The sequence below is a fragment of the Lonchura striata genome, chromosome 24 (genome assembly GCF_050655825.1).
Source record: "Lonchura striata isolate lonStrDom1 chromosome 24, ASM5065582v1, whole genome shotgun sequence".
Taxonomy (NCBI): domain Eukaryota; kingdom Metazoa; phylum Chordata; class Aves; order Passeriformes; family Estrildidae; genus Lonchura; species Lonchura striata.
This window is the reverse complement of record NC_140726.1, coordinates 3436405-3464177: the sequence shown is the minus strand read 5'-3', so window position 1 is coordinate 3464177 and position 27773 is coordinate 3436405. Positions and strand designations below refer to the sequence as shown.

The 27773-nt window shown below is 48.8% G+C and overlaps 1 protein-coding gene across 6 annotated transcripts in view; it reads left to right on the top strand.

Moving 5' to 3' along the window:
• LOC110468167 (opioid-binding protein/cell adhesion molecule homolog) overlaps positions 1-27773 on the top strand; it is a 297306-nt gene that overhangs the window by 262898 nt on the left and 6635 nt on the right. For 4 of the 6 annotated variants that reach the window (XM_077787996.2, XM_085560180.1, XM_021525802.4 and 1 more), the window contains 5 exons: positions 9513-9745; positions 18916-19041; positions 19322-19468; positions 19546-19666; positions 20053-20204. In XM_077787996.2, the coding sequence (XP_077644122.1) occupies positions 9513-9745; positions 18916-19041; positions 19322-19468; positions 19546-19666; positions 20053-20204 (779 nt within the window). The remainder of the gene's footprint in view (positions 1-9512; positions 9746-18915; positions 19042-19321; positions 19469-19545; positions 19667-20052; positions 20205-27773) is intronic. The other 2 variants (XM_021525803.4, XM_021525801.3) reach the window with 1 other exon arrangement.

The following is a 27773-nucleotide window of genomic DNA, read 5'->3' as shown; positions in this document are numbered from 1 at the left end:
ACTGTATCACTCCAACTTCCCTCCATTCCCAGAAGGTTAATTGAAAGGCAGCCATCTTGGTGACGTTTAGACAAATGAGGATAATTATGTGTTCTCCAGCTCTTTGAGAGGTTAATTGCTTAGATGTACGAAGACTTGAAGAACAAAGAAGGAATAAATCAGAAGCAGGACTATGATCTGATAATGTAATTTGGGATATTCACATGCAACTCAAACAAATAAACCCCCTAATTGCATGCAGTTGTTCAGCCCCTGGGGTTACTGAGATCAGGCTCCTGGTTCTCAGGGATGCTTGGGGAGGAGGTACCAGCAGGAGAGGTCTTCATCTGGCTGGTGCCCAGGAGTGTCTGTTGTCACCTCACAACGATGACAACTTCTTTATCTGGCACTGGAGATGACTTCTTCATCTTCACAGAACTGTCACCTGGCTCCTTAGTGCCTGAAGCATCAACCCTCATCCCGGCAGAGCAGTGGTGGGTGGAAATCAGATGGGTCAGGAAAGCGCAGGATCAGCGAGGAAAGGATTTCCTCTGGTGGGTTATTTTATTTTGCCTAATTGCTGGTGAAATTCCTGCAAATTGGCAATTATATTCCTGAGCTGATGGCTCACCCAGGTCGTTTACAGATCCCATGTTTGGCAGGAGCACTTTATGGTGTTCGCCATGAAATACAGCATCACTCTCCAGCGGCAGAACTTCCCTCTTTTTAGAGGTTATTAATTCTGTCTGCAAGGATTTTGCACCTAAATCTTGTGGCAGCACAGTTGTGAGGTACCTGACTGTTTTTTTCTTTTCAATTCATGCTGGTGGAGCAGTCTGGGAGTTGGTTTGTCCATCTGTCAATCCCTACATCCTCTTGGGGTGGGATACTCACTGGGAATACCCAGGTGTGAGAGGTGCAGACCGAGCTTGAAATTTATTTGCCCTTCAGCTTTCCCTGCCCACTATCACCGCAGTGAGTGGTGCAGTGTGGAACCAAGACCTTGTAATGTTGGAACTTTATGGAAGTCTCGGGGTTGTGTGGAACATCAAACTGTCCAGCCTGGATCAAATATTGCTTCATTTTCCAGCCATGAGGGTCAGGAAAACTGCTTTTTTTTCTTCGCTGAAAGCTTAAGGGTAAAACATCTTCATCCAGCATCTCTTTCACCCTCCGTTCTGTCTCTGGGGAAGTTGAAATTGATTTCAACTTCAAATGAGCAAATGCCTCCTCACCCCTAATGTGTGAGGAGCCCTGAGCCTCGGCCTGTGAAACACCGGCGAGAGGTTTTTCCGTCGATCTGTCTGGAATTGCAGTTTAATTCCCTGTGTTTGCTCCCATATTGTGCATTAAGATACAGTGAGTTTATCCAGCAGTCCAGCTGTTTTGAAGATAATTACTACAGAACTCAACCTGATGTAAAATAATCCTCCCGGGCAAGCAGCCAAGAGCTTGAGACTTATCCTCCAAAGACTGAAACCTCTCCATTACCCTTAAGAGCCACAGAGATAGCGGTGGGCATCTCATGACAAATATATTTTTGGTGGTAATCAACAACAGGATGTGAGAAGAGGTTTGCTTTCTGCCCGACTCTTGGGGAGGGTGGTGTGGCCAGATAGACCAACTGAGAGCACGAGGCCCACATGTGATGGAGACATGGGTGGCTTTCCTATTAAAGGGCCCTACATGCTTTTGTTTCCCCCAGGAACCCCTTTTGGGGTGATAACACCACACCCTTGCTGCATTGTCACCGTGTCCTGCACTGGGGTGGCTTCAGAACAATTTCCCTTCCTTGCAATGCAGGGACAAGCGTCCGATGGTTTTGCTCTGGCTCCTTCTCTTGTGGATGTGCCTTGATCCAGGTTTTAATCAGCCTGCCAGGATCCTTTCTTCTTTTGCAACTGTGGGATGCTGCCAGTGCTACGGCCACATCCTCCTGGGTTGAAAGTGTCCCCCTTATCCAGCTGAGATGGAGATGGTCACCAGTCCCATCAGGATGGCTGAATCAGAGCGGTCAGAGCCTCGTGTTGCCACACGCTAATTACCGCCACTTAACTGCGTGTCCAGCTGTGACAGCCAAAGTTGTTCCTCTCTCTCCCTGCCTGGGACAGATGAATGAAAAAAACCTGTCAAAAAAGCAACAGCAAGGAAAATTCTAGCCCTACAAACCCAGCACAGGCGTGGACGGCTTGAGGTTCTCAACTGCTCAGCTCTGCTAGCGATGAACTCAGTGTTTTCTTTGCTGCTTTTGATTGAAGAACACTGGAAATCAGCCGTTTGCAGGTGCTGTATTGTGTGAGATTAGCACTGATTTAGGCAGGGTGCAGGCACTGATTGAGCAGGGGGCTCTGCCTACACTGGCAGAGAGCAGGGGAATCTCCAGATTGCGCCCTTGAAGGGTGCTGATAGCATTGGTGGGTTTTCCCTGCAGGGATGTAGGGCAGGGCTCGGTGTAGGGACAAGGAAATTTGCCTTTCCTGGTGAGAAAACAGCTCTCTGCCCATGTTTCCTAGGACAGGTACCAATGCCTTGATGGTAAATGCTGCTGGATGATGACTGTATTTTTTGAGAGGAGCTGGGAAGATGTCCCAGCCTTCTTCAAACCACAGGATGCTAAGTGACCACAGAGAAGTTTGAAATCAGTGCCTGGCTGTGTTAGGGAGAAAGTGCAATAATTCAGGTACCGTTTTGGGCAAGGAAAGATGCTTCTCTGTATTTCTTCCAATTTCTGTGGTTTTCCTGGCCTGGCTGCCCCTGCTCAGTGCCTTCATTTTCATCTCTGTCTTTGTGAGATGAGGTGTGGCCGCCAGCATCGACTGACTCTGATGGAAGCATTTACGTGCCACCTGCTCTATAAACATTCCCATTGATTTGCTCTATCCAAAGGCCTCTGCTTTATTTCTTTTTCTGCCACCTCATATTTCCTTATGAAGACTTCTCCTGAGCTAATAACAGCTGTTGGCTGTTGGGGTTTAGGCTAATGCCTTCTGACTTTCTCTACCCCACAGGGGGAGCATCCCAGCACGTGGACATGGATATTGATGCTTTGTTGTGTCAGAAACAAGGGAAAGTCAGGTGGGAGCTGGGAGGAGTACCTGACCTCGCCCAGCCCCCCTTCCCTTTGCCAGTGATGTTGTCAGGGTGAGGTGTGTCCCTGCAAGCTGGAAGTAGAAGCAATGAGGAGTGAAAGAAGGGCTTTACGAACTGCAGGGAAAGCCTGGCTTGCTTTAACAGAGCTGACTGTTTCCGGATTTGCTCGATGTGGAGCATTAGTTCAGAAAATCCCTTGAATGGCTTTGGGGAGAAGATGTGATCTGTCAGTGGGGGCACCATGCAGCAGCTCACCTCACTGGGCATCCCTTCCTTCTTCAAGCTACTATTGCTTTTTAAGCCGTCTGCAGCACAGCTATGCCTGTGTCAGCTTTAGCATCACTCCGTGCCACCTGCAGTGGTACCCAGGTCCACCCCTGACGCCAGGGGACTCAGACGTCCCTCCCTGAATTAATGTCAGCTCAAGCTTGGCAGCGACCCCTTGGCAGCCTTTGCATGCCCTGGGTTGTCACAGAGACCACCCAAAGCCCTGTGGATGCTGGATGCAGAGCAGCCAGTGCTTTGTGTGACACGGACCCCTCAGGGACTGTGTAGTGAGCATTGTCTTGACTTCTGATGCCTCGCACAGACGGCTCCCGCCCTCCTCATCATATTGTTATCATTCTAATGTCTGGGAGCTGCAGTCATGGACCAAAACACCATTAAACTATCTGAAATGGAGCAACTCGACAGCCTCTGCCCTCACAGGCTTATTATCTTTGCAGATGGATATTTTATATTTAGCAGTCGCTAATGTATCAATTTGGGCTTTGATTTTTCACAGGGAGCAGCTTCTATTCTGGTGCCTGCTGGTGGGCAAACTGCCACTGCAGGGGAACCGCCAGGGACAAACCCTCCCTGTCAAGCCCCGAGCCTCTGGAGAGGGAAGAAGGGTCCCTTGGAGGGCTTCAGGCAGGGGGTTGTTGGCAGGGAACAGGTTTTCCAGTGGCCTGGAGTGTGTTTGAACAGCACTGGGAGTGCCTGGGGAATTGGAGCAGTAGCAGTAGGGCCAGGCATTTTAGTTAAACTTGCAGAGTCATAGCCAGTTGTGTGTGGCTTTGCAGGAGGCAGCAGCTAAGTGGTGTATGGTGGGGAAGGAGGAATGTTATGGGAGAAAGGAGAACTGTTTGGGCTGGCCAAGCTCTGGTACATCCCGCGCTCCTTGTTTTCCCATATCTGAGAGGATATGGGTGTGGTGATGGATCGGGACATGCTGAGTGGTTGGTGAAGGCTGGATGGGTGATGCCATATGGTGCAACACGAATTCCCTCTGTCCTCGGGGTGCTGGGATGGTGTGGAGCTGTGCCTTCTGTCCTGGGATGGTGTGGAGCTGTGCCCTCTGTTCTCAGGATGCTGGGATGGTGTGGAGCTGTGCCCTCTGTCCTTGCAGTGCTGGGATGGTGTGGAGCTGTGCCCTCTGTCATTGCAGTGCTGGGATGGTGTGGAGCTGTGCCCTCTGTCCTCAGGATGCTGAGATGGCATGGGGATGGCACGGAGCTGTGCACTCCACATCCAGCCACTGGGAAGGATGGGAGAGAGGGGAGAAGGGCCACTGTGGGTGCCTCGGAGACAGAGTGGACAGGCCCACGATGAAAGACAAAGTGCCTTGTGCCCTCCAGCCCCCAAATAAACAGCATGGAACAGTGAGGGAAGCTCAGGTGGTGCAGTGCTGCCCTCGGGAGCTGCCATGTGAAACCTGCCATCACATGGCACAGGTGCCATTGTCCCTGCAGATAATGTGGCGGGTTGCATTGTTGGGAGAGGATTAGACGAGCAGAAATGTTTTGATGGCCTTCTCCTCATTTGCATCTTGAACGAAGTGGGAGCACAGCCAGGTTCTGTTCTTTTGTGTTTACTTCTGAGGAAATGTGTTTATTTCTGATGATTACAAATAAATCTCCTCTGCCTTTGCTCCAGCTGCCCAGAATAAAAAACATCCGGTGCCCCTTAACTGTGTAGCCATGGCGAATATTGGAAGTGCAGGAGAAATCCCATTAGGAGTCCCTGGTAAATGTAATTAACAATTTCTTCTCAAAGACAAGGGTGTTTGCTCTGCCCCTGTGATAGGTATTTTTGGTTGGAGGCTTCCCAGGGTGAAGCACACCCGGTCGCTGTCAAGGGGCTTCACTCCTGATCTGGGTGAGCTATTTTAGCCTCTGAAAACTGGGCCAGCTGGCAAGTTTGCAACTGGTTTTGGCATCTCCATTTGTCATCCTGACGAGACATGTTACCTACAGGAGAGAGAAGCAGTTCAGGGTTGAAGGGCCGTAGAGGAGTTTAAAAGTAGAGCATTGCTGGTTTGAACAAGGAAACAGGAGAGGTTTGAATCCTAGATCATCAGATGTCCTCAGCTGGAAGTGACACACTTTATCATTAAGTCCATGTCCTGGCTCTGCACTGGACAACCCCAGAAATCCCAGCACGTGTCCAAACAAATAGACAACAAATTTGGGTTGATCCATCCCCCCAGCCTTTTGGCAAGGACAGGGACTGGTGCTGTTGGCTCTTCAGGTACAAACATGTGTCCTGGGTTTCTTGGGATGTGCATCAATGTCTTGGGGTCCCATGCATCCCATTCCTCAGAATATTTTTCACCTATGCAGAGGGTTTTGCAAGACTTCCTGGATGGTTCCATCTCTTTTTTTTTTTTTTTTTTCTTTTTGCTGTTTATTCCTCCAAATTACTGCCAGAAAACTTGCACTGACCCTGGACACAGTATTTCCCTCACCATGGGGGAGGCGTTGAGGGCAGCCCCAGGGTTCTCCTTCATGTTCAGCCAAGTCAGCAGTGCAGGAAGGGTCGATGATGTGGCCAGAGAAGGCAGGAGATGAAGGTGGAGAGTGTTATGGCTCAGCCCACACGTAGGAGAGGCACTGTCAGTGTTCATTGATGGGGCTGGGAAGGGGCCTGCTGTGGGAGCTATGTGGGTTCTCTGCTAATAGGTGCAGGAGGAGGGAGACAGGCACTGTGTGCCACCACACACAAAGAGCACGTCAGCCGAGCTATCTGTATTGTTGACACTAAGTGAAATAATTCCACGGCAAGCTTCAAAATTAGCATTTAAGAATGAGGAATAGGGGCAATTAGAGGGGAAACAGCACAGCGCCGGTGCCCCCAGCTCCCACCCTCATGCATCTTCTCATGCTGCTGTGTTCAGGTTCATCACCCTCATCTCTGGTGGAGCACTGGGATCCCTACAGCAGCTCTTGTCCTCCTGCAGAGTGAGGGAATCAATATGGGTCTCAGGAGATGAATCCTTCGAGAGCCACATGTATCTTTGTGAACACTGTGGGGGCCGGAGCTCCAGCAAAGCCTGGCATCCAAAGCTCCCCAGCCACTCTGGAGGAGAGCAGCAGTGGTTGGAGGCACTGAATGGTTACAGATGGTGAAAAGTGTCTACTCAAAGGCAATGAGGGTATAAGTGGGATGCAGAGATGAAGGAGCTGATGGGACTGGTCACGTTGTGAAAAGAAGGGATGTGTGGAGGAGCTGGAATGCAGCATATGCTGGGGGCTGATATCATTCCCGAGATATTCCCCCTGCCTTGCTGATGGGCTTTCTCCAGGTGAACTGCAGAGGCAGGATAAGTTTATTTCCTTCCCATGTGACAGGCACTTTATTGTCATTTGTCCCTTCTGGGCTTGTAAGGCAGTCTCTGGAGATGGATATGCTGCCTTCAGGAAACTGTTAATGGGGGTTTGTCTTTGGTTTTAATTAGATCCCTTCAAGGGAAAACCTCCTGGCCTGCTTTATTATCCAGCTTTGTCAGAGCTTGTCTGCTTTATCTAAACACTTTGCAGAAGTCTCTTTACCTGTTTGCTTACTGGAGACATTATCATAATCCTGGTCAATTGGAAATGGGGAGCAAAGACGGCTCAGCAGACAGGCGAGTGCCATCAGCTTAGCAGCTAATGGAGATCACTTTCCCAGGCAGGTGAAGAAGCTGATGAGGTGCTCTTTGTGCCAGAGTATCCCTCGGTATTCTCTTTGTAGTGCCAATTGACAGGACACGGGATAACTAGCGGTGGGGAAGTGAGGTTAGCTGAGAAGGTACCTCGGGAATGCCATGTGCTCTGTGCCAGCTGATGGGTGGGGCTTTTCTGACACATCCCCAGGAGGCACAGGAGGGCTGTTTTTGGGTTTTGTTTTTTTTTTTTTTTTGTCTGGTTGTCTGTAGCTGCAGGAGACAGTCTGGGCTCTGGTCTGGAGAGGAGCATGATGCTGCACAAAGCTGAAGGGACTTGGTCCTAAATTTTCTGTTGAATGGCAATGACTGAAAAGTGAGCTTGAGGGATGGGAAGGAAGAGCCTTTGCCTCCTTGCTCTTGGTGTGGATTTGTTACAGAGGTCTTCAAGTTGCTGCTTCCTGCTCGTTCCAAATGGTTTTGAGGGCAGTACCAGTCACCAGCACCATGGACAAGGCAGGGTGATGCTGTCCTTACTCTTCCTCCTGTGAGGGTGCCCACCTGGGGCATCCCTGGATGCTCCTGCAGTGCAGCTCTGAGATGTAAGTGTGAGCTTTAAATGCAGAATGAACCACCCCAGTTCTCAGGTGTCCTGGACTGGCCCCAGATCTCCTCGGGAAGCACATTCCATATGCAGCAGCCAAAGCTGGGCAGCAACAGTCAAACGTACTCAGCGCCAGCACGAGCGTCTCATCCCTGTCACTTCAAACCCAAGTCCTTGTGCTTCACCCCTAATGAGGGGACCCGAGAGTACCTCGCAGGGCTGTAGTCTGGATATTTATATGAGCGCAGACATGCAAGTTGTCTGTTTTACATATTGCTGCCCTGATTTTTCAGTGCACGCAATGAATAATTTACAGAAGCCGTGTGTAAGTATCTCTTTATTATTCATTATAATGAAGTGAGACAGCAGTAATAGTCCACTAGACTGGAATCCCCCAGGGCCGAACTTTACTCGGCTGTGCTTAGCTCTCCCCCAGTTAATTTGAAGGAAGAGAGGGCTCGGCTTGCTGACAAGGACAATGCTGTCTGCCGGCACAAGGGTGCCCTGGTCTGGCAGAGCCGAGCTGGCGCCGGGGCATGTCTGACACCAGGCAGGCTCCCCTCGTGCCGGCGGAGCCGCGGCAGGCGTGGAGTGCCATCCGTCTTTCCCGGCGTCCATATGTGATGTGGCTGGCAGAGACGTACAGCTCCTGCAAAGGGAAAATTACTTGTTTGCAGGAGGATATATGGCTCATTCCTCTGAACCGAGCACCCGGGGGGACCCTCAAACATGCCAAGTATCGCCCCTTCCCTGGGCCCGATTAATAATCTCGATCGAGGTGATGCTCTGCAATTTCAGCAAGGGAGGCATATAACACCCCCAGAGCCTGGGCAGGAGAGGCACTGCAATGGGGACGAGGACAGGAAAAGCCTCCCAGCTGCTCTCTGAATTTACAGGCATGTGGAGAGGGACTCACATGAGTTCCTTGATTGACTGTAGGTGCCTTTTCCTACGATCTTGGCTGCACAAAGCTGCAGCAGTTCTGCCACTGCTGGCACTAGCTCACGTCTAGCTTGATTTTCCGTTTTCCCCTTTTTTTTTCATGCCAAGAGAAAGCTTCCCTAGCCTGGTCCTCAGGTGGCAAAGGTGAAGCTCCCAAAAGATGCTGGGCTCTTAATTTAACCAAATGCTCAGAGCTTTTACTGCAGACACCATGGCAGCACCAGAGAAGGACACAAGTAGATAGATGGAGAAGAATCTATCAAAGAGCATGAAAAAACATGTTTTCCAGGAACATTTTAACTCCCTTCCCCCTCATCCTATTCTTTGCCAAGGGTAACTCAGCACTGTGGACCAGAGCTGCCGAGTTCCTGCACGTCTCAGAGCAGGGAGGGTGGGAGCCAGGCAGGAAATAAATAATGGAAACGACCGCGTTGTGTTTTCAAGGCACTTGTAGGATTTACAGCTGCTTATCCAAATGTTCCCTTCCCTTCCCCATGTGCTGGCTTGGCCGTCTCCGGCTGTTTCTCTTCTTCCCCTCTCCCTGTGCATGTGCTGTGGCCCCTGTCCCCAGCAGTGGGGGTGTTTATCACCCCGGGGATGGCTCGAGGGCTGTGCTGACAAGCTGAACTGTCAGCACATTTTACAGCTTCATCTGGAATTCTCAGTGCACAGCGAAGGCTGTGGAGGTGGGTGAGAAGGAGGATGGAGATGGCTTGCCTGGCTTGCAGAGGTCAAACAATGGGAATTTTGTCTGTGGTTCCCCAGTTGTGTGTGAAGGAAAGAGGGAGGTTTTATTTCTGGCGAACCCACTGTTTGTGTGAAATCTCACATGATGGGGGATGTGGAAACAGGGAGCACAGCCACAGCATGCAGCATCTCCATGCTGGCAGAGCTGGGCAGCCACACTCCCATCCTGCTCCCATCCCTTTCAGGGACCCGGGATACTCTGTGTGTCCTGTTCCGGGTGTGTGACCCTCTGTGTGTCCCCTCCAGGTGTACTGTGGATGACCGGGTCACGCGGGTAGCGTGGCTGAACCGCAGCACCATCCTGTATGCCGGCAATGACAAGTGGTCTATAGACAACCGTGTGGTCATCCTGTCCAACACCAAGACCCAGTACAGCATCAAGATACACAACGTGGACATATATGATGAGGGCCCCTACACCTGCTCTGTGCAGACAGACAATCACCCCAAGACTTCACGCGTCCATCTCATCGTGCAAGGTAGGTCAGAACATGCCTCGTCCTTTTGCTGGATGGTTTGATCTGGAAGGCTGCCTGGACTTAGGAAGGGCTTGGAGGCCCTCTTGGTAGTTGAGTTGAAGCCAGTGTTAGCTGTTTCAGAGATTGCATGGCATGGGAACAGTGGTGTGGACAAGTGCCCACCATGCCAGCGAGGAGATGAGCGTGCGTGGTGTCAGCCTTGCTGTGTTGTGCAGTTGTCACATGGAACACCTGAGACTGGCAGTGGGGCTGCTGAGCTCTTCTTTATTCCCCCTTTGCCTGTCTGTGCTGTGAATTTGACCTGTCTCCACTGCTTGGGACCATGTTGCTCAGTTCTCTCCATCAGGGATTCATTAGGAAGGTGCTCAAGCACACATTCAAAGATGCTTCAGGAAGGCCAAAAGCAACATCCTGCCAGGCACGGAGGAGAAGCAGAGACCAGCAGCACAAGGCTTTGGGGAGAGAGGCTGAAATCACTGTAAGGCCATGAAGGGCTCTTGGCACAGGGCTTCATAGGCAACTATCAATATAGCAGATGCTGTTGGGCTGCAAAGCAGTGTCCTGAGGCTGTTCTGATGGGGGATCCAGGTGCTGGCAGATCAGAGGGGCCAGTAGCTCTCTGATGGATGCTGCCCCTGGATTCCTGCAGCTTTGCACCAGCTACTGGCTTTTGTCCGGTCTCTAGATTAATTTTTCAGAGTTAGTGTTAGTTCAGGTTAGATAAAGATAATGAAAGTTTCTTAATCCTCTTAAAGAAGATTTATTTGGCTGAGTAGAAAGCTCTCGGAATACAATAAAGCGTGTATAAAACCAGGACCTAATCTTTCCTTTAATTTCAAACAGCTGATGGGTATTGATTTTGCAATGAGCAAATCTGAAAACTTTCTCAGCCTCGACACGTCTCTGAGAAGCCCCCAACATAGTTATGTATGTATTTATGTACCCTTCTCATTGGCTAGAGGCAGGGGTTGATTGTGGTCACCCATCCAACAGGTTTTCCTGCCTGGTGGTTGTGGGAATGTGTTGGGAAACCCCAGAGAGTGTGCACCAGGCTGTGGTGAAGAAGGGGAGTGCTCACCTTGGGAAGAGGGAAGCAGAGATCCACTGGAAGCATCCCTCCATCCCCTTGTTCGGAGCTGTCCCTCTCCTCCTTTCCGAGCTGTGTGCGAGCTGTCAGTCTGTGAGGTTTAATCTGTTTATCCTGTCTGCTCTCTAATCGTGCTAATCCATCCAGTCAACACCGGTGAAGTATCCAAGTGCTTTGCACCTAATGAAATCAGGTGAAGTGGCGGTGATGCCCAGGACCCGCTGCCCTCACCCCTTTCTCAGGGTGATGCAGGCACTTGCCAGGCACAGCCAGGGGAAGGTGAGAGAGAGTTTGTGTCCAGAGTGACAATCTGGTGGTGAGGCATTCCTAACTGTGCTGGGGAAAGTTTTCTTCCTGGTGTGAGCAAGTCCTGTTGAATTGCTCCCACCACAGTGACGACTGTGGTTCTCAGCAGTGTCACTTCTGCACAGCTGGAGGGAAGCCTGAGAGGAACTGGGGGTGCAGGCATAGGTCAAGTGGTCCATGCTGAGCAGTGTCTGTACTTGCCTTTCAATGTGTTAAGCTCAAACCACACGGTTTTCCCAGCTGAGAAAATCCATCTGTAAGTGCCTTTGATGGTGGTGATGAGAGGGTGAAATCCTCCTGTGCTCTGTTCCTGGTTCAGCCTGGGAAGAGAAGCTTGGGTGGAGATGCCATAGCAGCCATTCAGTATCTGAAGGAACCTACAAAGAAGTCAAGATAGACTCTTCATCAGGAATTGCAGTTAAAAGGAATAATGGGTTCAAACTGAAAGAGAGGAAAATTAGGTTTGATGTAAAGAAGAAATTCCTTCCTGTGAGGGTGGTGAGGCTCTGGCATGGGTTTCTCTGAGAACTTGTACCTGCCCCATCCCTGGAAGTATTCAAGGTCAGGCTGGAGCAGCTTGGTCTAGTGGAAGGTGTCACTGCCCATGGCAGAGGATGGAACAAGATGACCTTCAAAGTCACTTCTAACCCATGCCATTCTGTCATTCAGCTCCACTGCAGTTCCTTGCTGGCTAAATTGTTCTTTTGTTTTGTCTGAGGGTGAACAACACGCAGTCCTTTGCTCAGTGCTGAGAGGAAAGGAGTCATTTTCCAAAGATTAATTTAGTCCTGGCTATTATTGCAAGCAGAGCACACACTTTACAAGGATGGGAGAAAAGCCCTGTTTCTGGCCTCAAAATTGAGGTTTAGGTCTGTCCTCTGTTTCTGCCCTCACTGTGCCAGCAGGATGCCAAACAAGCAGTAATGACCAGTTAGCAACTATATTCAGGTCAATTAATTTCTATTTGTATTTTGCAAAACTATAAGTTGGCCGGAGAGAGTATTGATTCTTTGTGCCCATGTTCAATTGGGTTTTAATTGTGCTACTGAGGGGCCCGGCCTTCCCTCCAAGCAACCCAGCAATAAATCTGCCAGGGAATCGCCGTCAACAGTAAATGTGTCTCTTAGTAGCACTATTAATATGTCTCTTGCATTGGTTCATTGCAACAGCCGTTAACAGGGTTTATAAGAGCGTAGATGGCAGGAAGCCAGAGGGGTTTTTTTTTGTCTCCCTTTTCCTCTTTTTGTCAGGAGCTGCCTCCTGACGAAGGGATGGATGCTTTCAGAGATATATGAGGTGTTTATGGCACGCTGGTGTGTTCTGGGGAGAGTTTGGGATGAAGAGAGAACAGGCATTTAAGCTCATGTAAGCAGAAAATGAGCCACCCTGTCCTCTTGTCATAAAGACTGGAGTGGAGCTGAAGTGGGGTGGACCTTGAGAGCCCTCCTGCTCCTGGGGTGAGCAGTGTGAAGACCACCTCTCAAAAAGGGGGAGAGGGAGAGCTTCTGGGAGGTGCAGGCTTGCAAGGAGGAGCTGGGAGCCCTAAATGGCATCATGGTCCAGGATGGTTTTTGGACTGAGGAGTTGGCAGACCATAGACAGGACACAGCTCTGCCTTCATGGCTTGGGCTGCTTCAGGTTCTACTTCAGTCTGAAATGTGGATCTCAGGGTCAGGGTTTCAGTGGAGGCTGTAAGCTTGGAATCTCTTCTGGTGGAGATTTTGGTGGTGAACATTGGTACTGGCCATCCCTACCTCCTTGGTATTTCTCAGGTGGCCTCTGTTTCTGATTCATTTTAAGAACCCTTCCCTGTACTGCCTTAATCCTACTCGCCTACTGAAGCCTCTCCCAGCTGTTGGCATTGTTTCTCTTGTTTCTGGTTGGCACAATCCATTTCCTATCCTGATGTTTGCTGCTTTCCTCACCCTGGGAACCAGGACAGGGTTTGACGGGCCATGGCCTGTGTTTACAGAGTGTGTTACCCAAATGCACCCGGGGATGCTCTCCTGGAGCTGGTCCTGTGTCCCACTCACCACCTCTCAAAGCAGCACCAGTATAGATGGAGCTTCTCCATCAGTGTTTCAAAACCAAACTGAGTCTTTTGTTTTTCCCTTGTGATAACAACTGGCTTCTTAGGGTTCTCACAGGGCCACATTTGAGGCCTTATTGAGATCTTCTTTGATCTCAATTGAGATATTTTTCTCCAAAGAGAAAAGGTTGGATGAAAATTTGCAGGTAGACTCCTATCTCAACCTTCTTTCCTCCCTGAAGAGCCAGAGGATGGGTAAGAGAGTGAAAACAGCCAAATGAAGGTGGTGCAGGAGCAATGTGATGGTGAATTCAAACACAAAGCAGCCCAAAGAAAATCTGGAAGGAATAGCAAAGTTTGAAGAAGGAAGCAACTAGAGGGAGAAAAAAACCCAAAAGAATAAAAGGATGAGAAAAAATGTCCAGAGTCCCTAGAACAAAGGAAAGAGAGGAGGAAATGTGTGCAGACAGAAAAGCACTGGAGCATCAAAGGGACAGGAGGCAGCAAAGGGGAGAAATGAAAGAGCAATGAAAGAGTGAGGGCAGGGAGAAGGGGAAGGTCTGGAAGGAGGGAGAGTTGGACTGGAAGGCAGAAAACAGCACACACTGCCCAGATGGGAACAGCCACTGTCCCTAAAGTGCCTCCTATGACATGCCAACCCAAAATCCATACGGCAGAATGGTAAAGGGACATGATGGGGTTCACCTGACAGCATCCTTGGGCTCCCAGTCTCAAAGCTGCCTGAAACTGGTGAAAATGAGCCATTGGGATGTGCCACAGGGGCCAGCAGCAACAAATGATTAATTACTGCAAAAAAACAAAACTGGGGAAGAGGAGGGAGAACTGGTGAAGTTGTTTCCCCATTATATTTCTGAACAGAAAAAACGTTTTAGCTCGTGCACAAATAGCTCCCTGGGAAGCACTCTCACTTCCTAATTGTTCATAAATTTACTGACAGGTGGTTACACAGTAGGTATAACACTGTGAGTTTCGGTTTTATTGCTTTCCCTGTCTCAACATGAAAACTTGGAGAAAAAGGATGCACTGTGAGCAGTCGGGTGACTCCACCTGGAAAAGGGTGCTCGGTGCCTGTGTTCCATTTTTGCCATGTTCCTTCCTGTAAATCCCACAGAGAGTGGGATCCCACAGAGGGTGTTTTACCGAGGGTGAAAAGAGGGTGTTCAAGACCTCAAGCAAAGGGAAAATGAAGATACTACCAAAATGGAATGTCTGTAGAAAAAATGTGAGGCCATGATGCGCAGCACACTTGGCAGGGAAATCTGACAAAAATCATTTTGTTGACCAAACTGTAGCTTTTGGAAGTGCTTAATCCATTATCTCAATAAAATCAGCTCTGATGAGCCTCTCAGACTGGGCTGTCACCAGAACGGTTCGATCAGAGATGATCATCATTGCTTCTGAGAAGCAACATGTTGTTAAAACTCTTGATGTCACCTCCTTGCCCCAGTCACGTCCCCCATGGGAACACTGAAGTGTGTTTGCACAGGGTTACTCTGTGTGTCCCTACAAGTATCTCCTGCACCACAAAAGCAATGAGCTGGAGAGAGGGAAAACATCCATTTTTCCTGCCAGCCAGGAGCTGGCTCTCAGGTGCCCCTTTTAAAGACATCAGCCCCAAACAGGAGCTATTCTGGGGAAGGTCTCGTATTGCTGGTGCCTTCAGCAGGCACACAGGGACTGGAGGAGGCCCTGGCACCACCCTGCTGTGCTTCTCATCAGTGAAGGAGATGGAAAGCACAGGCAAAATGTGAGTTTTCAGCATATTTGACTCCTTTGTGCTGACTTTCTGTACGCTAATGAGACCTTGCACAGTGACACCTCTGACAGCCCCATCCTGCCTGTGCCGGGGAGGCTTGTGCAGAGCTGGAGATGCCTGGGGCTATAGGCAGCTGGGGTGCTGGGAAGGAGGCAGTGTCATCTCCTGCAGGCATCCGACCCCTGCTAGGATGACTGTCCCTCTCCCTGCTGGTGACAGCATCACCTGTCACAGGACACAGCTGGACACTGCAGCTGGAGAGGTGAGGGAGCTGCAGGAATGCTGCATCTCCCCAAACAGGAGGTGTGTGAGAGGGGATGGAAAGGGAGGTGCGAGGGCAGAAGCACAATGTGCTGTAGGTGTGACAGTGTCCATGGAGGCTTCAGAGCTCCAGAGATGAGATGTCCCTCTTTGCTGTCCCCGTGGGGTCCTGTCCCCCAAGTAGAGGTGGACAAGTGGCTGTTGCCTGGCAGTTTGAAGAACCCATGGTTATCCGTCATCTCCCCTTATCAGCAGCGTAGGCAGACATCTCTTTTAATGGATTAGGAGCTAATGATGTGGAGGAGGGACATCAGTTGCATGTGTCAGCCACTGTGCTCATGCAGGCTCTCCGCTCTGAGGCATGCAGCAGTAATGATCTGGCAGCTAAAAATAATCCAGGGCCACGGCGGCGAGTGGCTCCGGTAGGGATCGGCGCTCCGGAGCGGCCGGGGATGAGTCAGCCTGCACACGGTCGTGTGCGTCACCGTCATGTGCAGCCACCGATCACGCAGCCATTCCCGAGGTGCTGGTTTTTCTCCACATGGTTTAGCAGGGAAGAGGCGTCCCTGTGGGCAGTGACCATCCCTCCTCATGCTTGGGTGTCTGGTAGTGGCTCGCCAGGTCCGAGATTTCCCGTTGCCTTTGTACCCAGATGGGGCAATGAGTGCAAAGCCACCGCTGGTGCTGGAGCAGATGACAGGATGGAACATTCTGGGGAGAGTCCCACAGGTATTGCACAGGACATGGTGGTGTCACCAAGGTGTGATCCCATGACCAGCCCCATAGGGCCCAGTCTGGGAGGTGAAGGGAGAGACAGCACCTCACAGTCCCCACAGATGGTGGCAGACATTGGCACATGCCTAGGTCCCACGGAGAGCGTGGATTGGCACATCAGGCAGTGCAGGTCTCGAGTGGTAAAGGATGGAGATAAATCACGGGCTTATTGTTATTGAATTTAGTGGCATCACTTTCACATTCAATTTCTCTCGCCGGCTTTCCGAACAAACAAGAAATTACAGTGCAAATGTATTTTTTGGCTTACCAAACCTTATACATTAACTTCCCTGTGATTAATATTACGCGGGGCTGACGAAACCCTCTGCGCGCCACTTGTCGCTCCAGTGAGACCATGCAGCTCGTCACTTCCTCGGGATTTATTCTTTATTCAATTTGCTTATAGTTGTAGACTTCTGTGAGGAAGGACTGTGGATAACAGGGGATAGAGATGGTGTTCTGCCCTGTTTTTCTCACTGCAGCTGTATAGAGCAGAGAGAGAAATGTAGAGAACCAAAGGTAATTCAGGGAAAGGAATGCTGTCAGTAGGTGAAGGACTAGGAACAGCACCCACAGTCATGCTGGAGGGCTGCAGGGCATTAACAGGGCTGCCTGACCTGAGGGGGAACCAAGACAAATCTATGGGGGTTGGGAGAGCCTTTGGACTCCACGGCCAGCACCAATCCCAAGTCGTCACCACCTTGAGACAAAACAGCTTTGGTGGGATGTGCTTGTCAGGGCAGCCATGCCTTGGCCATCCTTATCTCATGGTATTGGTGAGATGTGGTTGCGGGCTGGCTTTATCCACATGTCATGTTTGCCATCAAACTTGCCCTGTCTGCATCCCTAAGTGGCCCCAGTTTCCAGCTGCTCCTCCCATGGCAAACCAATGTGTCCTTGAGACATCATCCTTTACAGCCCAGTCAGTGGGATCTATAAAAATGTAATCAAGGTCCTTTGATGTCCTTCTCCAAGTCCTGGTAACCTTGTAGGCAATGATCGTAGTCACAGGTATCGAGCTCCCCAGTGAGGTCCCCGTGCTGTCCATGGGTGTCCCTCCACTGCACGTCCCTGCTGGCTCACAGGGACATTCCTGATTGGATTAAGGCAGGCAGTGGAAGCATGGCCATGCTTCCCTGGCCTCTGGGTGTTCAGGAAATGCAGTTCCCCACTGTGAGACCTGCTGGCATGTCTGTGTCAGCATCTTTTGCTAAGGGAAGAGCTTTCAGGCTGATATGTGGGTTTGTATGGTTTGGGGTTTTCTGAATGGGAGCACTGGGACTGTAGTGGTTATGGGCAGTGGTAATTTTTTCCAAAGGAGTGAAAATGTTTCTGTGCCCAGGAGGGGGACAGGCTCACATCTGTGCCCAGAGCACCAGTTTCTCCATCTTGTTTTGTACTTGTGGTTTGGGATTTAGGAAACAGGAGAGGGATGTTAGCCTTGAACTGGAGGTGTCTGGTAGGGCAAGGATAGAATGATGACTGTGATTTTCCTGATGCCCTGCATCACATGCCAACACTCTAGTCCAGCATCTGCAGGCAAAATCACATGAAGAAGAGACAGGCCATCATCTGGAGCATGGGTGGCATCCCAAGGTCTCAGCATCCACTAACAATGGTGATGTCACCTCAGACCAAAACTGCTCACAAGGAGGACTGGTTTGCAGAGCTCAGGAGTAGATGAAAAATGCCCAGTTGTGGGAAGCTCCATCCTGGATGTTCTTGTAGTTTTCACATGTTCCTGGTACCAGTTTGAGGTGCTGTTACTGGAGGGAAGAGGTGTAAGGATGCTGGTAATATGGATTAGTGTTATCTTGTCTGAGTGAGGAAGGGCCATTTACAGCCTTCCTGGAGCTCATTGTGGCTGCGCTGCCGGAGCTGGCCAGTTCTGCTCCAAGCGTTAACTACGTTTTCCAGCAGTTGCCGGCACACACTTTTCATTTTTGGATTGCTGCTTTCCCCTGAAGGACTCAGACAATCTCCCTCTGCTATAACAGACTGTACTTCTATATTAATGTGTCAAGTTGCTGGGAAATTTACTGCTTTGCAGAACCCATAGGGCTGCAAAGCCCGCACCGTATCTTTGCCATGGCTCATCCTGCTGTGCTGCCTCTCCCGTGCTGGGAGAAAAGAGAACCTCCCTGGGAGTGTGAGGAGAGCTTCCCTGGGGGTGTGAGGAGAGCCAAGAAGCCCCACTTTCCCTTCCAGGCAGTGCTCTGATACTGGCCACAGTGGTTTTCAGGTGATTATCCTGGAATCCCAGCGCTGCAGGAGAGTCCTGGGTGCAAGGGTTGGGCATCTGATGCCACTTGACCTGGACTTTCAGCATATTTGTGCTTGGGGAGGGGGCACAGGACTTCCTTTCTGGCTTTGTACATATGGTTTTTCACTTGGGGAAGCTGTTAAATATGGCCTCATTTACTCCCTTGGGTGCAGACCCTTTAGGGGGTTGTGTCCGACAGCCCAGAGTGCCAGGAAGCAGCATCGGCAAGCGAGCTTTAATTGCTTTTTGCCATGGCCAGGGATATTTATGGGTACAGAGATTGCCAAGTTATTTATTAGATGGAGTATCTGGGGATAGAGCAATATAAATCACCCTGGCCGGTATTGAAGGAGCAGACGCTCAGTAATTTAAACAGCTTTAATAAATATGCTAAAATATGAGGCTTGTCACAGGCCATAACGAGAGCTGGTTATAGGGGTCTCGGCCATGGAGTGGGGGGGCTGGCACAGTGAGTGGACCCCTCCAAACCCCAGATCTATGCTTGGCTCCAGTCCAAGATACTGGTTTGGAGGTACGGAATTGCTGACTGGACAGGGCAATGGAGTGGGCACCAGCGTCACACGATGGGGCAGGTCTCATGGCTGGGGCCTCCCACCTGCGCCTGGCAAGCTGGTGTGTTGATGGTGTCTTTGGTGGCCTTTATGTCTTGCAGTGCCCCCCCAGATTGTCAACATCTCGTCAGACATCACCGTGAACGAGGGCAGCAGCGTGACCCTCATGTGCCTGGCCTTTGGGAGACCGGAGCCCACCGTCACGTGGCGGCACTTCTCTGGGAAAGGTGAGTCCTTGCTTGGTGGAAGAACTGCCTGGGTCTGAGGAGGGACTGTCCTGGCTTGTGTGGGATGCATGGTTGTCCCCATAGAGGCGGTCAGGGTGGCACTAAGGTGACCCACAATCAGAGGGGCTGACATTTTGGTGTGGCCTGGGATGGGGCTGAGGATGCTTGTCAAGTGCTTGCTGGGCCAAGGGGATGCCAGATTTCCAGGCAGGAGTGTCGGGGCAGGGGCACAGGGAAATTCTTGGTGTTGGTGTCCTTGGTTATGGTGCCACACGTTCAGTACATCCCCCAGGGCAGACCTTCGTGAGTGAGGACGAGTACCTGGAGATCACGGGCATCACACGGGAGCAGTCCGGGGAGTACGAATGCAGCGCCGTCAACGACGTGTCCGTCCCGGACATGCGGAAAGTCAAAGTTACCGTCAACTGTGAGTGCAGGGCACAGGGGAATGGCAGGGGGGTGGGTGCACATGGCCCGGTGTGACACAGCAAGATGTCTCTGCAGACCCGCCGTACATCTCCAACGCCAAGAACACGGGCGCCTCGGTGGGCCAGAAGGGCATCCTGCAGTGCGAGGCTTCGGCCGTTCCCGTGGCGGAGTTTCAGTGGTTCAAGGAGGACACCAGGTGAGGGGCTGCAGAGCGGGGGGAGGATGGGAAGTAGCCACAGCCTTGGGATGAGAAGGTGAGGAGGCAGAGGGAGGTGACAGTGCCTGAGGCCGTCGTGTGGAAAAAGGCTGGGATCAACTCATTTTGGTGGGTGCTCAGCTAAGGGCTGAGGTAATCCTAGAGCTGTTTCTTCCAGAGATGGTGGCTCTGGGGCACATGGGTCAGGCTGGGTTATGGGATGGAGAGTGGAATGGAAAGTTTGTTTTCAAAACTGGGATGCACAAGTCCATTGGGGGAACATTTGGGTGTATAGAGGTGTTGACTGGTGGGAAGCAAAGGGGTGCCCAAGGAGGGGCAAGATCCAGCGCAGCTCTCCCAGCACTGCTATCCGTGTTTCTCTGCAGGTTAGCGAACGGGCTGGAGGGAGTGCGGATCGAGAGCAAGGGCCGCCTGTCCACGCTGACCTTCTTCAACGTCTCAGAGAAGGATTACGGCAACTACACGTGCGTGGCCACGAACAAGCTGGGCAACACCAACGCCAGCATCATCCTCTATGGTAGGTGCCTAATTTTTTACAGTAAGGTGAGGTGACAAGGAGGAATAAGAGAAAGAGAGTGAAGAGGAAGCATTTGTAGAGGAGGAGGATGAAGAAGAGGAAGAGGAGGAGGAGGATGAAGAGGAGTTTGAAGAGCATGATGAGGAGGATGAAGAGAAGGAAGCTGGCAGATGGCCAGTGGTGGAGTGATGGAGCAGAGCTGGCTGTATTTGGTGTTCCTGGTCCATTGAAGTGCCAAACAGCACAAGCCCCGAGCAGAGAGGTCCTGCCAGAGGATGCTCAGAGGATGAGATCTGTATCAGCCCGACACTGGGCACACAGCACAGTTGGCCACAGTCGGCTGAGCCCTGGTGTTGCTGGAGCACAGGGGTGAGGAGGGAGCCTGGGACAGGTGAGAACACACTCTGGGTGCATGGTGTGGGGGTTTTCCCTTGCTTGCTGCTGGCAGGATCACGTTGTACTGGCAATAGCAGGATGGGTGACATCAGCCTGGGTGATTCAGGTGGCCAGGGAAGGAAGGTGTTTGAGGAGTGGCGTCATCAAGGACAGCTGTCACTGAGGAAGGTGGCGTGTACCCGTGGCATGTCCCTTTGGCATTCTGACAAGCCAAGAGAGCTGTCACGATCCAAGGGTGGACAGCAGGAGCCTGCCTTCCCCCAGCAGGAGGGAGAGGGTGGAAGTCAGGTAGCAGGCTCAAGGAGATGTTGAGAGGGAGAAGAATTTCCATACTAGCTTGGAGTTTGGATGGAAAGTGGGAGCAAAGCTTTGCACTGTAGGGGGGACCTGGGGTTGTTTGGTGTTTTGGGGTGATGGGAGGGGGCACATCTTTGGCTTTGGGTGTGGGGCTGGCTGGCCCATTCACGTGTTCTCCGCTCCACTCTGTTCTGTTGCATTCTGCAGGGTTGTTTGTGTTTGGGTAGGGGCTGGTCCAGGCCTTTCTGTTCTAACCAGCTCTTCTCTGCCCTGGTCTGGTTTCTTCTCTTCGGGTCAAATCTCTGGGTTCTGTTCCCTCTCCACTGCTCTCTTCTGTTCTGTTTTACCATTTTGGTGAAGAAATCTTCTCAATATCCAGAATAATGCAGTAGAGTATAATATACTATATATAATACAATATGATATAATGTTGTACATATTATTATTAATAATAATATACAAATAATAAATATATTTGAAAACAACTTTTATTCATATATATATTTATTCATATATATATTTATTATATATAAAAGAAATATATATATGAAAACAACTGTTATTCATATATTTAATAATACTGTCTTGTTGACATATATTATTATATATAAGCATATTATTCTTTATTATATATTATGTATTATACTCACAGTATATAAATTATAGAATATCTAGTATACATTATTAGTTTTTACATAGTACAATATATAACTTACAATGTATATAAGGTATATATATATGTTTTAGGGGTTTACAGTTACAGTGGCACTGCTGAATTGATGGTTGGATTTGATGCTCTTAAAGGTTTCTTCCAACCTTGGTGATTCTATGACTGTGTGTAGTAAATATTGTATTTATGATATTTAGTAGATAAATAAGTACATTTCCAATTCAATTTTCCCAATATCCATTATTTTTTCAGTTTCCCTGTCCTTCTGGCACTCTTACACTTGCTCCTTCTCTGATGTGAGACAAAATAACATCACCTAAGTCTATTTTTTTCATTACTTGAAACCAGACTAAATAAAAAGTTGCAGTGGAGGTAACTCCTTCTAGTCAGGAGGGGACTGGATTAGGGAATTTTGGTTTTATTCCAAACTATTACGTGGTTATCTTTTATTTGACAACATCTGTTTTCAGGCATTTTTCCTTCTCTCAGCAGTTAGTGTTGCTCTTTACACACTCCTCCCGTGGCAGCACAGCAATCCTCTCACAACGGTTATTAATTGATGCCAACATGCAGAGAAAACAAAATTTCACCTTGTTTTAATAAATTAATCCCACAAACACGTCCAGCAGGCTGAAGTGAAGTACATTAGAGGTGATTGCATAGATGGTAAAACAGGGATATTAAAAATCATCCATAAAAAGTGTGATGTAGGAGCCCAGTCCTGTGGTTCTCCCTGCCTTGTGGCAACTCCTGTTGGTAACCGACTGTTCAGTGGAATGCTAATGTTCTTCTAATCCTTGTTTTATAAAAGGAAGATTAGGAAAATATTTACTAGTGAGACAGCAGGAAAAAGCATTAGGAAGGAAAAGTTAAAACTTAAAATGTTCAATTTTTTTTCATGTGGGTATTTACCTGCACCAACAGCGAAGCCTAAATTTGTCTTTGAAAGGATATTGGCACATCTTTTGGATATTGATGTGTGAACACTCAGGATACCTAAAGCTATTTTAATTTTGTAACTTTTAATGGAGAAAAGGCAATATTCATATTCTATTTCCCCCCCATCTATCAAGAGTATATTGAGTGAAGCACACTGGAGCAGTGAGGAGCAGGCCATGGAGTGAGCTCAAAAAGGAATTTAAGCAGGTGGGATCCCATCCCTTCTCAAGGATTGCGCTTTTTTCATTTTGTGAACATGTTGTGAAATTCAACAGCTTGTCTGTCAAAACTGCAGCTTCTTGGAAACACAGGGGAGTGTGGAAAAGATGGGCTCTGTGGAGAGCTTCTATTTGGGTACGTGCGTGGTTTTTCTTGGACAGTCTCTACCAGCCTCTGCCAAAGGGGAGAGGAGCACAAGTGGTTGGAAATCTGCTAATTCTTTTATTTAAAGATTTCATGTCTGGGTTCACTTTTTGATGAGCATGTTGCACTTTGTACTTGCTATTTATATATGGAGATAGGGGAAAAAAACCCCACCCAAACCTGGATCTTTATATCACTTTCAAGTACAGCGTGTCCCTCAGTCACCAAGGGAAATTCCCCCAAACTCCCTTTCCAAATTGGGAGCTCTGGGACCTTTTATTGGTCCTTTCCATTGAAGAGCTATTGGAATAAAGAGAGATGTAGCTGTTTTATAAAAGATGCCATCTGCATTTTTTCCAGTGTTCAGGGTCTCATTTCTAGTATGTAATCTTTTTGATTGATGATTGGGTGAGTTAACTGAAAATAAGTTAAAATACCAAGTGGTAGATGTGATTTAAACCAATTATTCTATGGAGAGATAAAATCTTTTCATGCTTTATTGTGCACTCTCTTAAGAATCAGCAGCTTCAGACTAAATACATAAAAGCAAGGGAAAGCAATTATGTCTTTAAGAATAAGAGCCCTGATTCAATATTTAAAGACTGCTTGACTTAAAACACTTAAAAAACAAGTCACAGAATCACAGAATTATTTGGGTTGGAAGGGACCTTAAAGCTCATCCAGTCCCACCCCCTGCCATGGGCAGGGACACCTTCCACTATCCCAGAGTGCTCCAAGCCCTGTCCAGCCTGGCCTGGGACACTTCCAGGGATCCAGGGGCAGCCACAGCTTTTCTGGGCAACCTGTGCCAGAGCCTCACTACAAATATTTGAATTTTGCAAAAAGTGAATCAATAAAATATATGCAAAAACAAAAACAAAAAAAAAAGTAAGAAATAGCATCTTTACTCTGTTTACCTATTGCTGTGGAGTGTCTGTGATTGCAGTGATTTTCTGTGTTTATTTGTTCACACAAACCAGTAATCTGACAAAACTAGGAGATATTAGGAGTGGAAATTAGTAAGGAGAGGAGAAGGAGGCAGTGCTGTATTCAGGGAGTATAAATATCTGAACCAGGTCTTTTGTACAGGAGAGAAAGTAATTACCCCACATCTACTTTTGTGCATTACAGGAGCTTTGAAGGGCAGGTGAATCTGTCCAAGTGCTCTTTTGTGTCTGCCACCAGCAATGCTTTTTGGGTCAAAGGAGCAGCTCACACCTCATTTCATCATTCTTCAAGTTGCCACCTGCCATTATTAGTACCCCACAAAAAGGCTGAGATGTGTAAGCTCCGAAGTTGCTGCCAGTCTGGGGAATTGCAGTCCCCAGCTTTATTTTGCTTCAGGAATGTGCTGGTGGACAGCCCAGGGATTGGTGGTCACACACTGTTATGCCATGGTGCCACAGCCAGCCCTGCTGGAAGCAGTGGAGGGGACAGAGCACTGTTGGGTGGGGAATTAGAAAGGCTTCCATTCTCTCTGGTCAACAATAAAATTATTTTTTTCCTGTTAATTGAGTGGATTATGCTGTGGCGATGTTCTGGGTGGGATCAGGTGGCTGGTGCTGGGAGTGGCTGTGCTGGTGCCTCATGACTCTGGACTGAGCCATCCATCCCCTCAGCATCTTCTGCTCCAAATGCCCCTCAGGAAATGGCAACTCTTCTCTGGAGCCAGGCTGGGAGAGCTGGGACTCTTCACCTGGAGGAGAGGAGAATCTGGGGAGACTTGAATCCCTCCCAGTACCTAAAGGAGCTCCAGGAGAGCTGGAACGGGCTAACTCTTGGGGTTAATTGAGGTTATTTGGTCATCTAATTAGCATTTGAGGTTACGTGGGACAATTTCTGTAGAATAATTTATGGTTACTTTACATCATTGGGTTACTTTGGCTCAATCAATTAACATTTGGGGTTACTGTAGATAATTTGTGTTTCCACAGGTCAAACTTGTTCTGTCCAGAGCAATTTGAGGCTACTTGAGGTCAGCCAATTAATATTTGGGGTTACTATAGGTCATTTGGGTTACAATAGGTCATTTGGGTTACTAGGGGTCAAACTTGTTCTGTCCAGAGCACTTTGAGGTTACTTGAGGTCATTACTTGAGGTTAGCCAGTTAATATTTGGGGTTACTATAGGTCATTTGGGCTACTAGAGGTCATTGGGAGGTTACTTGAGGTCAACTAGTTCATGTTTGGGGTTACCAGAGGTCAAACTTGCTCTGTCCAGAGCAATTTGAGGTTACTGGAGATCACTGGGGGGTTACTAGAGGTCATTGGGGGTTACTTGAAGTCAGCCAGTTACTATTTGGGGTTACTAGAGGTCATTTGGTTTACTAGAGGTCAAACTTATTCTCATTTGGGTTACTAGAGGTCAAGCTCACTCTTGACAGGGCATTTTGGGGTTACTTTAGGTCATTAGGGTTACTTGAGGTCATCCAATTAACGTGGGATTATCTGAGGTTGCATTCCACTCTGAGGACCATGCTGGGCTTTGCTGAGTTCAGCCATTTTTCTTGTTCCAGTATTTGAGGTCACCAGCTCCATCAGTGACACCAGAGCTTGGACCTGAGTCTGTGTCCCTGTCACGACTCCTTCTGCTCCATTTCACACCCGGGAACCCCGTGTGCTGTTGCTGTGTCACTCCTGCCTGCCATGGTGCCGGTGTTGTGTCAGTCCCACCCTCACCCCAGCTTGCCTGCTGACTTCCAGCTCCCTTGTCACCAGAGTTGCTTGTGCCAGGCTCCCTGGCCCTTCCCTCTGCCCCTGGCCCCAGCTGTGCCTCCAAATTCCATCTCGCCCCTGTCCTGTGGGCACCTGCCCCTCTTGATCTGTCTGCATTCAGCTTTTTTGGGAGAAGATGTAGATCCTGAGAGATGTAGCTCCATCTCTTCTGCCTGGAACCCCTGTATCTCTGTGTCCCTCTGTCCATACTGACCTTTACCTTCTGCAGCTGCAGATCTGGTGAGATGTTTCAAAGATACCAACACAGTTTGAAACTTTAAACCAGGCTTTATTAGAAAATCATTAACATGACACGTCACCCAGGGTTAAGATTTAATCATCATCAACACACAGGTAAATAATTAGTCTTTAATAAACTTAGCCTAAATTAGCTGTGAGTCTCAAATGGGAGCACTTTCATGGGGGGGCAGAGGTTGTGCCATGGCACTGTGGTTTGGGCAGCTTGGGAGGTGAGGGGGAAGAACTTCCTTTATGTCTTGGTGAATTAAGCCAGAGCTGAAGTGGGATGCCTTCTTTTTCCTCAGTATTTATCAGTTTTCTCTTCTTCTCCATCTTCCTGTGAAGGGATGAGGGACAGCTCCCTCCTCTTCACTGAGTTGTTTTGTTTTGCTAGGTTTTTCCCATCACATTCCCTGTTACCCTGTGGGGTAACACCTATTCTCTACCTACTATACATGTATTTTTTTTTATTTTACACTTTTATTTCCACTTGGTCCCTACATTTCATGTGTGCAGTTCTCTTCCTGTGTTTGGTACTTACTCTGTGTTTTCTCTTAACTATTTCATGAAATGCCAATTGCCGACTTTGCTATTAGATGCTGTAAATTATCCATATATTATACCATGCTATAAAATGCTTACCTACAGTCACTGCTCACATTACCAGAGTGTTCCAGGGTCTGTGTCTGTGGCGAGCCTTAGATCTTGCTCAACTTGTGTCTCCTTTTTGTGTGCAAGAAGCCACCACATTTTGTTCCTTGCTCTGGGCTGGGTGGCTGTTCAATCACAGGGGTGAACATCCCTGTTGGAGTCTTCTTAGAACCATAATTTGAGTTGGAAGGGACCTTTTAAAGGTCATTTAGTCCAACCCCCCTTTCAATGAGCAGGGACAGGCCTTGAAGGACTATGCAGCTACCTGAGGGAAAATATCAGGAAAAATCTCATCCCAAGGAGCTTGCCAAGACTTACTGTAGGTACCTCTACTCTCAGACATGACTTACTGGACTCCCCCAAGTAGGTCCCCCAGACTTTTTCCAGTTATTCCTGTCCTCAGACAGGAAGAATTGCATTGACTTTCCCCATTAGCTGCTGTTGCAGACCATGAGAAGCAGAGAGGAGCTGTTGTCTTTTCCCGAGCCCTCTAGGAAAGAGAGGCTCCAGCAGCACCCTGAGCATGGGCATGTTCCCTTCCCGTTTCTCCTGAGTCCTGAAAATGAAAAGCAGCAAGAGACACATTCTAAATCCTTCATCTCCATGTGTCTGTATCTCACCTGGAGAAAGGTAAATGCTGCAACAAATTGGGAGGAGTGAAGTGGAAGGAATGAGACTTCTGTCCTGGACAGAAAGAAGGCAGAAAATTAAAGGGAATTTTTTTTTTTTTTTTTTTTTTTTTGGTGCATGTGAAGGGACTGCTTAGCTCTGTAAGCATTTGTGCTATTCCCATGGTTCACACTGGAGCTGAGAGTGCCTCCAATACAGGCTAAGAAAAACCATTCACCATAGACCCCCTGATTCCTTCTGACCTTTTTACTGATGATCTTAGGAGAGAAACCAAATCCCAACCTTGCCATCTGTACTCAAATCAAGGTCTCAAAAAATCTAAGGTTGCCTCAAGGAGAAGGAAGGAAATAGCCAGGAAAGGAAGAAAATAGCCAGAAAAGTGAACACAAAATAAATCAAGAGGAAGAAAACTAAAAGCAAGCAATAATAAATAACTGCAATAATAAATAAGCTGAGTAAGGGGCAGCCAGAGTCCAGGTGCACTCACACCACAGTGCCCAGGCACTGGGGTTTGAGCAAAGCAAAACCAAAATATTTGCTGGGATGAGCCTCAGTTGAGTTCTCTCCCTGTCCCAGTGGGAGCTGTCCTTTTCCCATAGAGAGTGACAGTTCAGAGAACACACAGGAGTCACAGGCAGCCTGTGATAAAATGAGCCATCTGCCCTGATT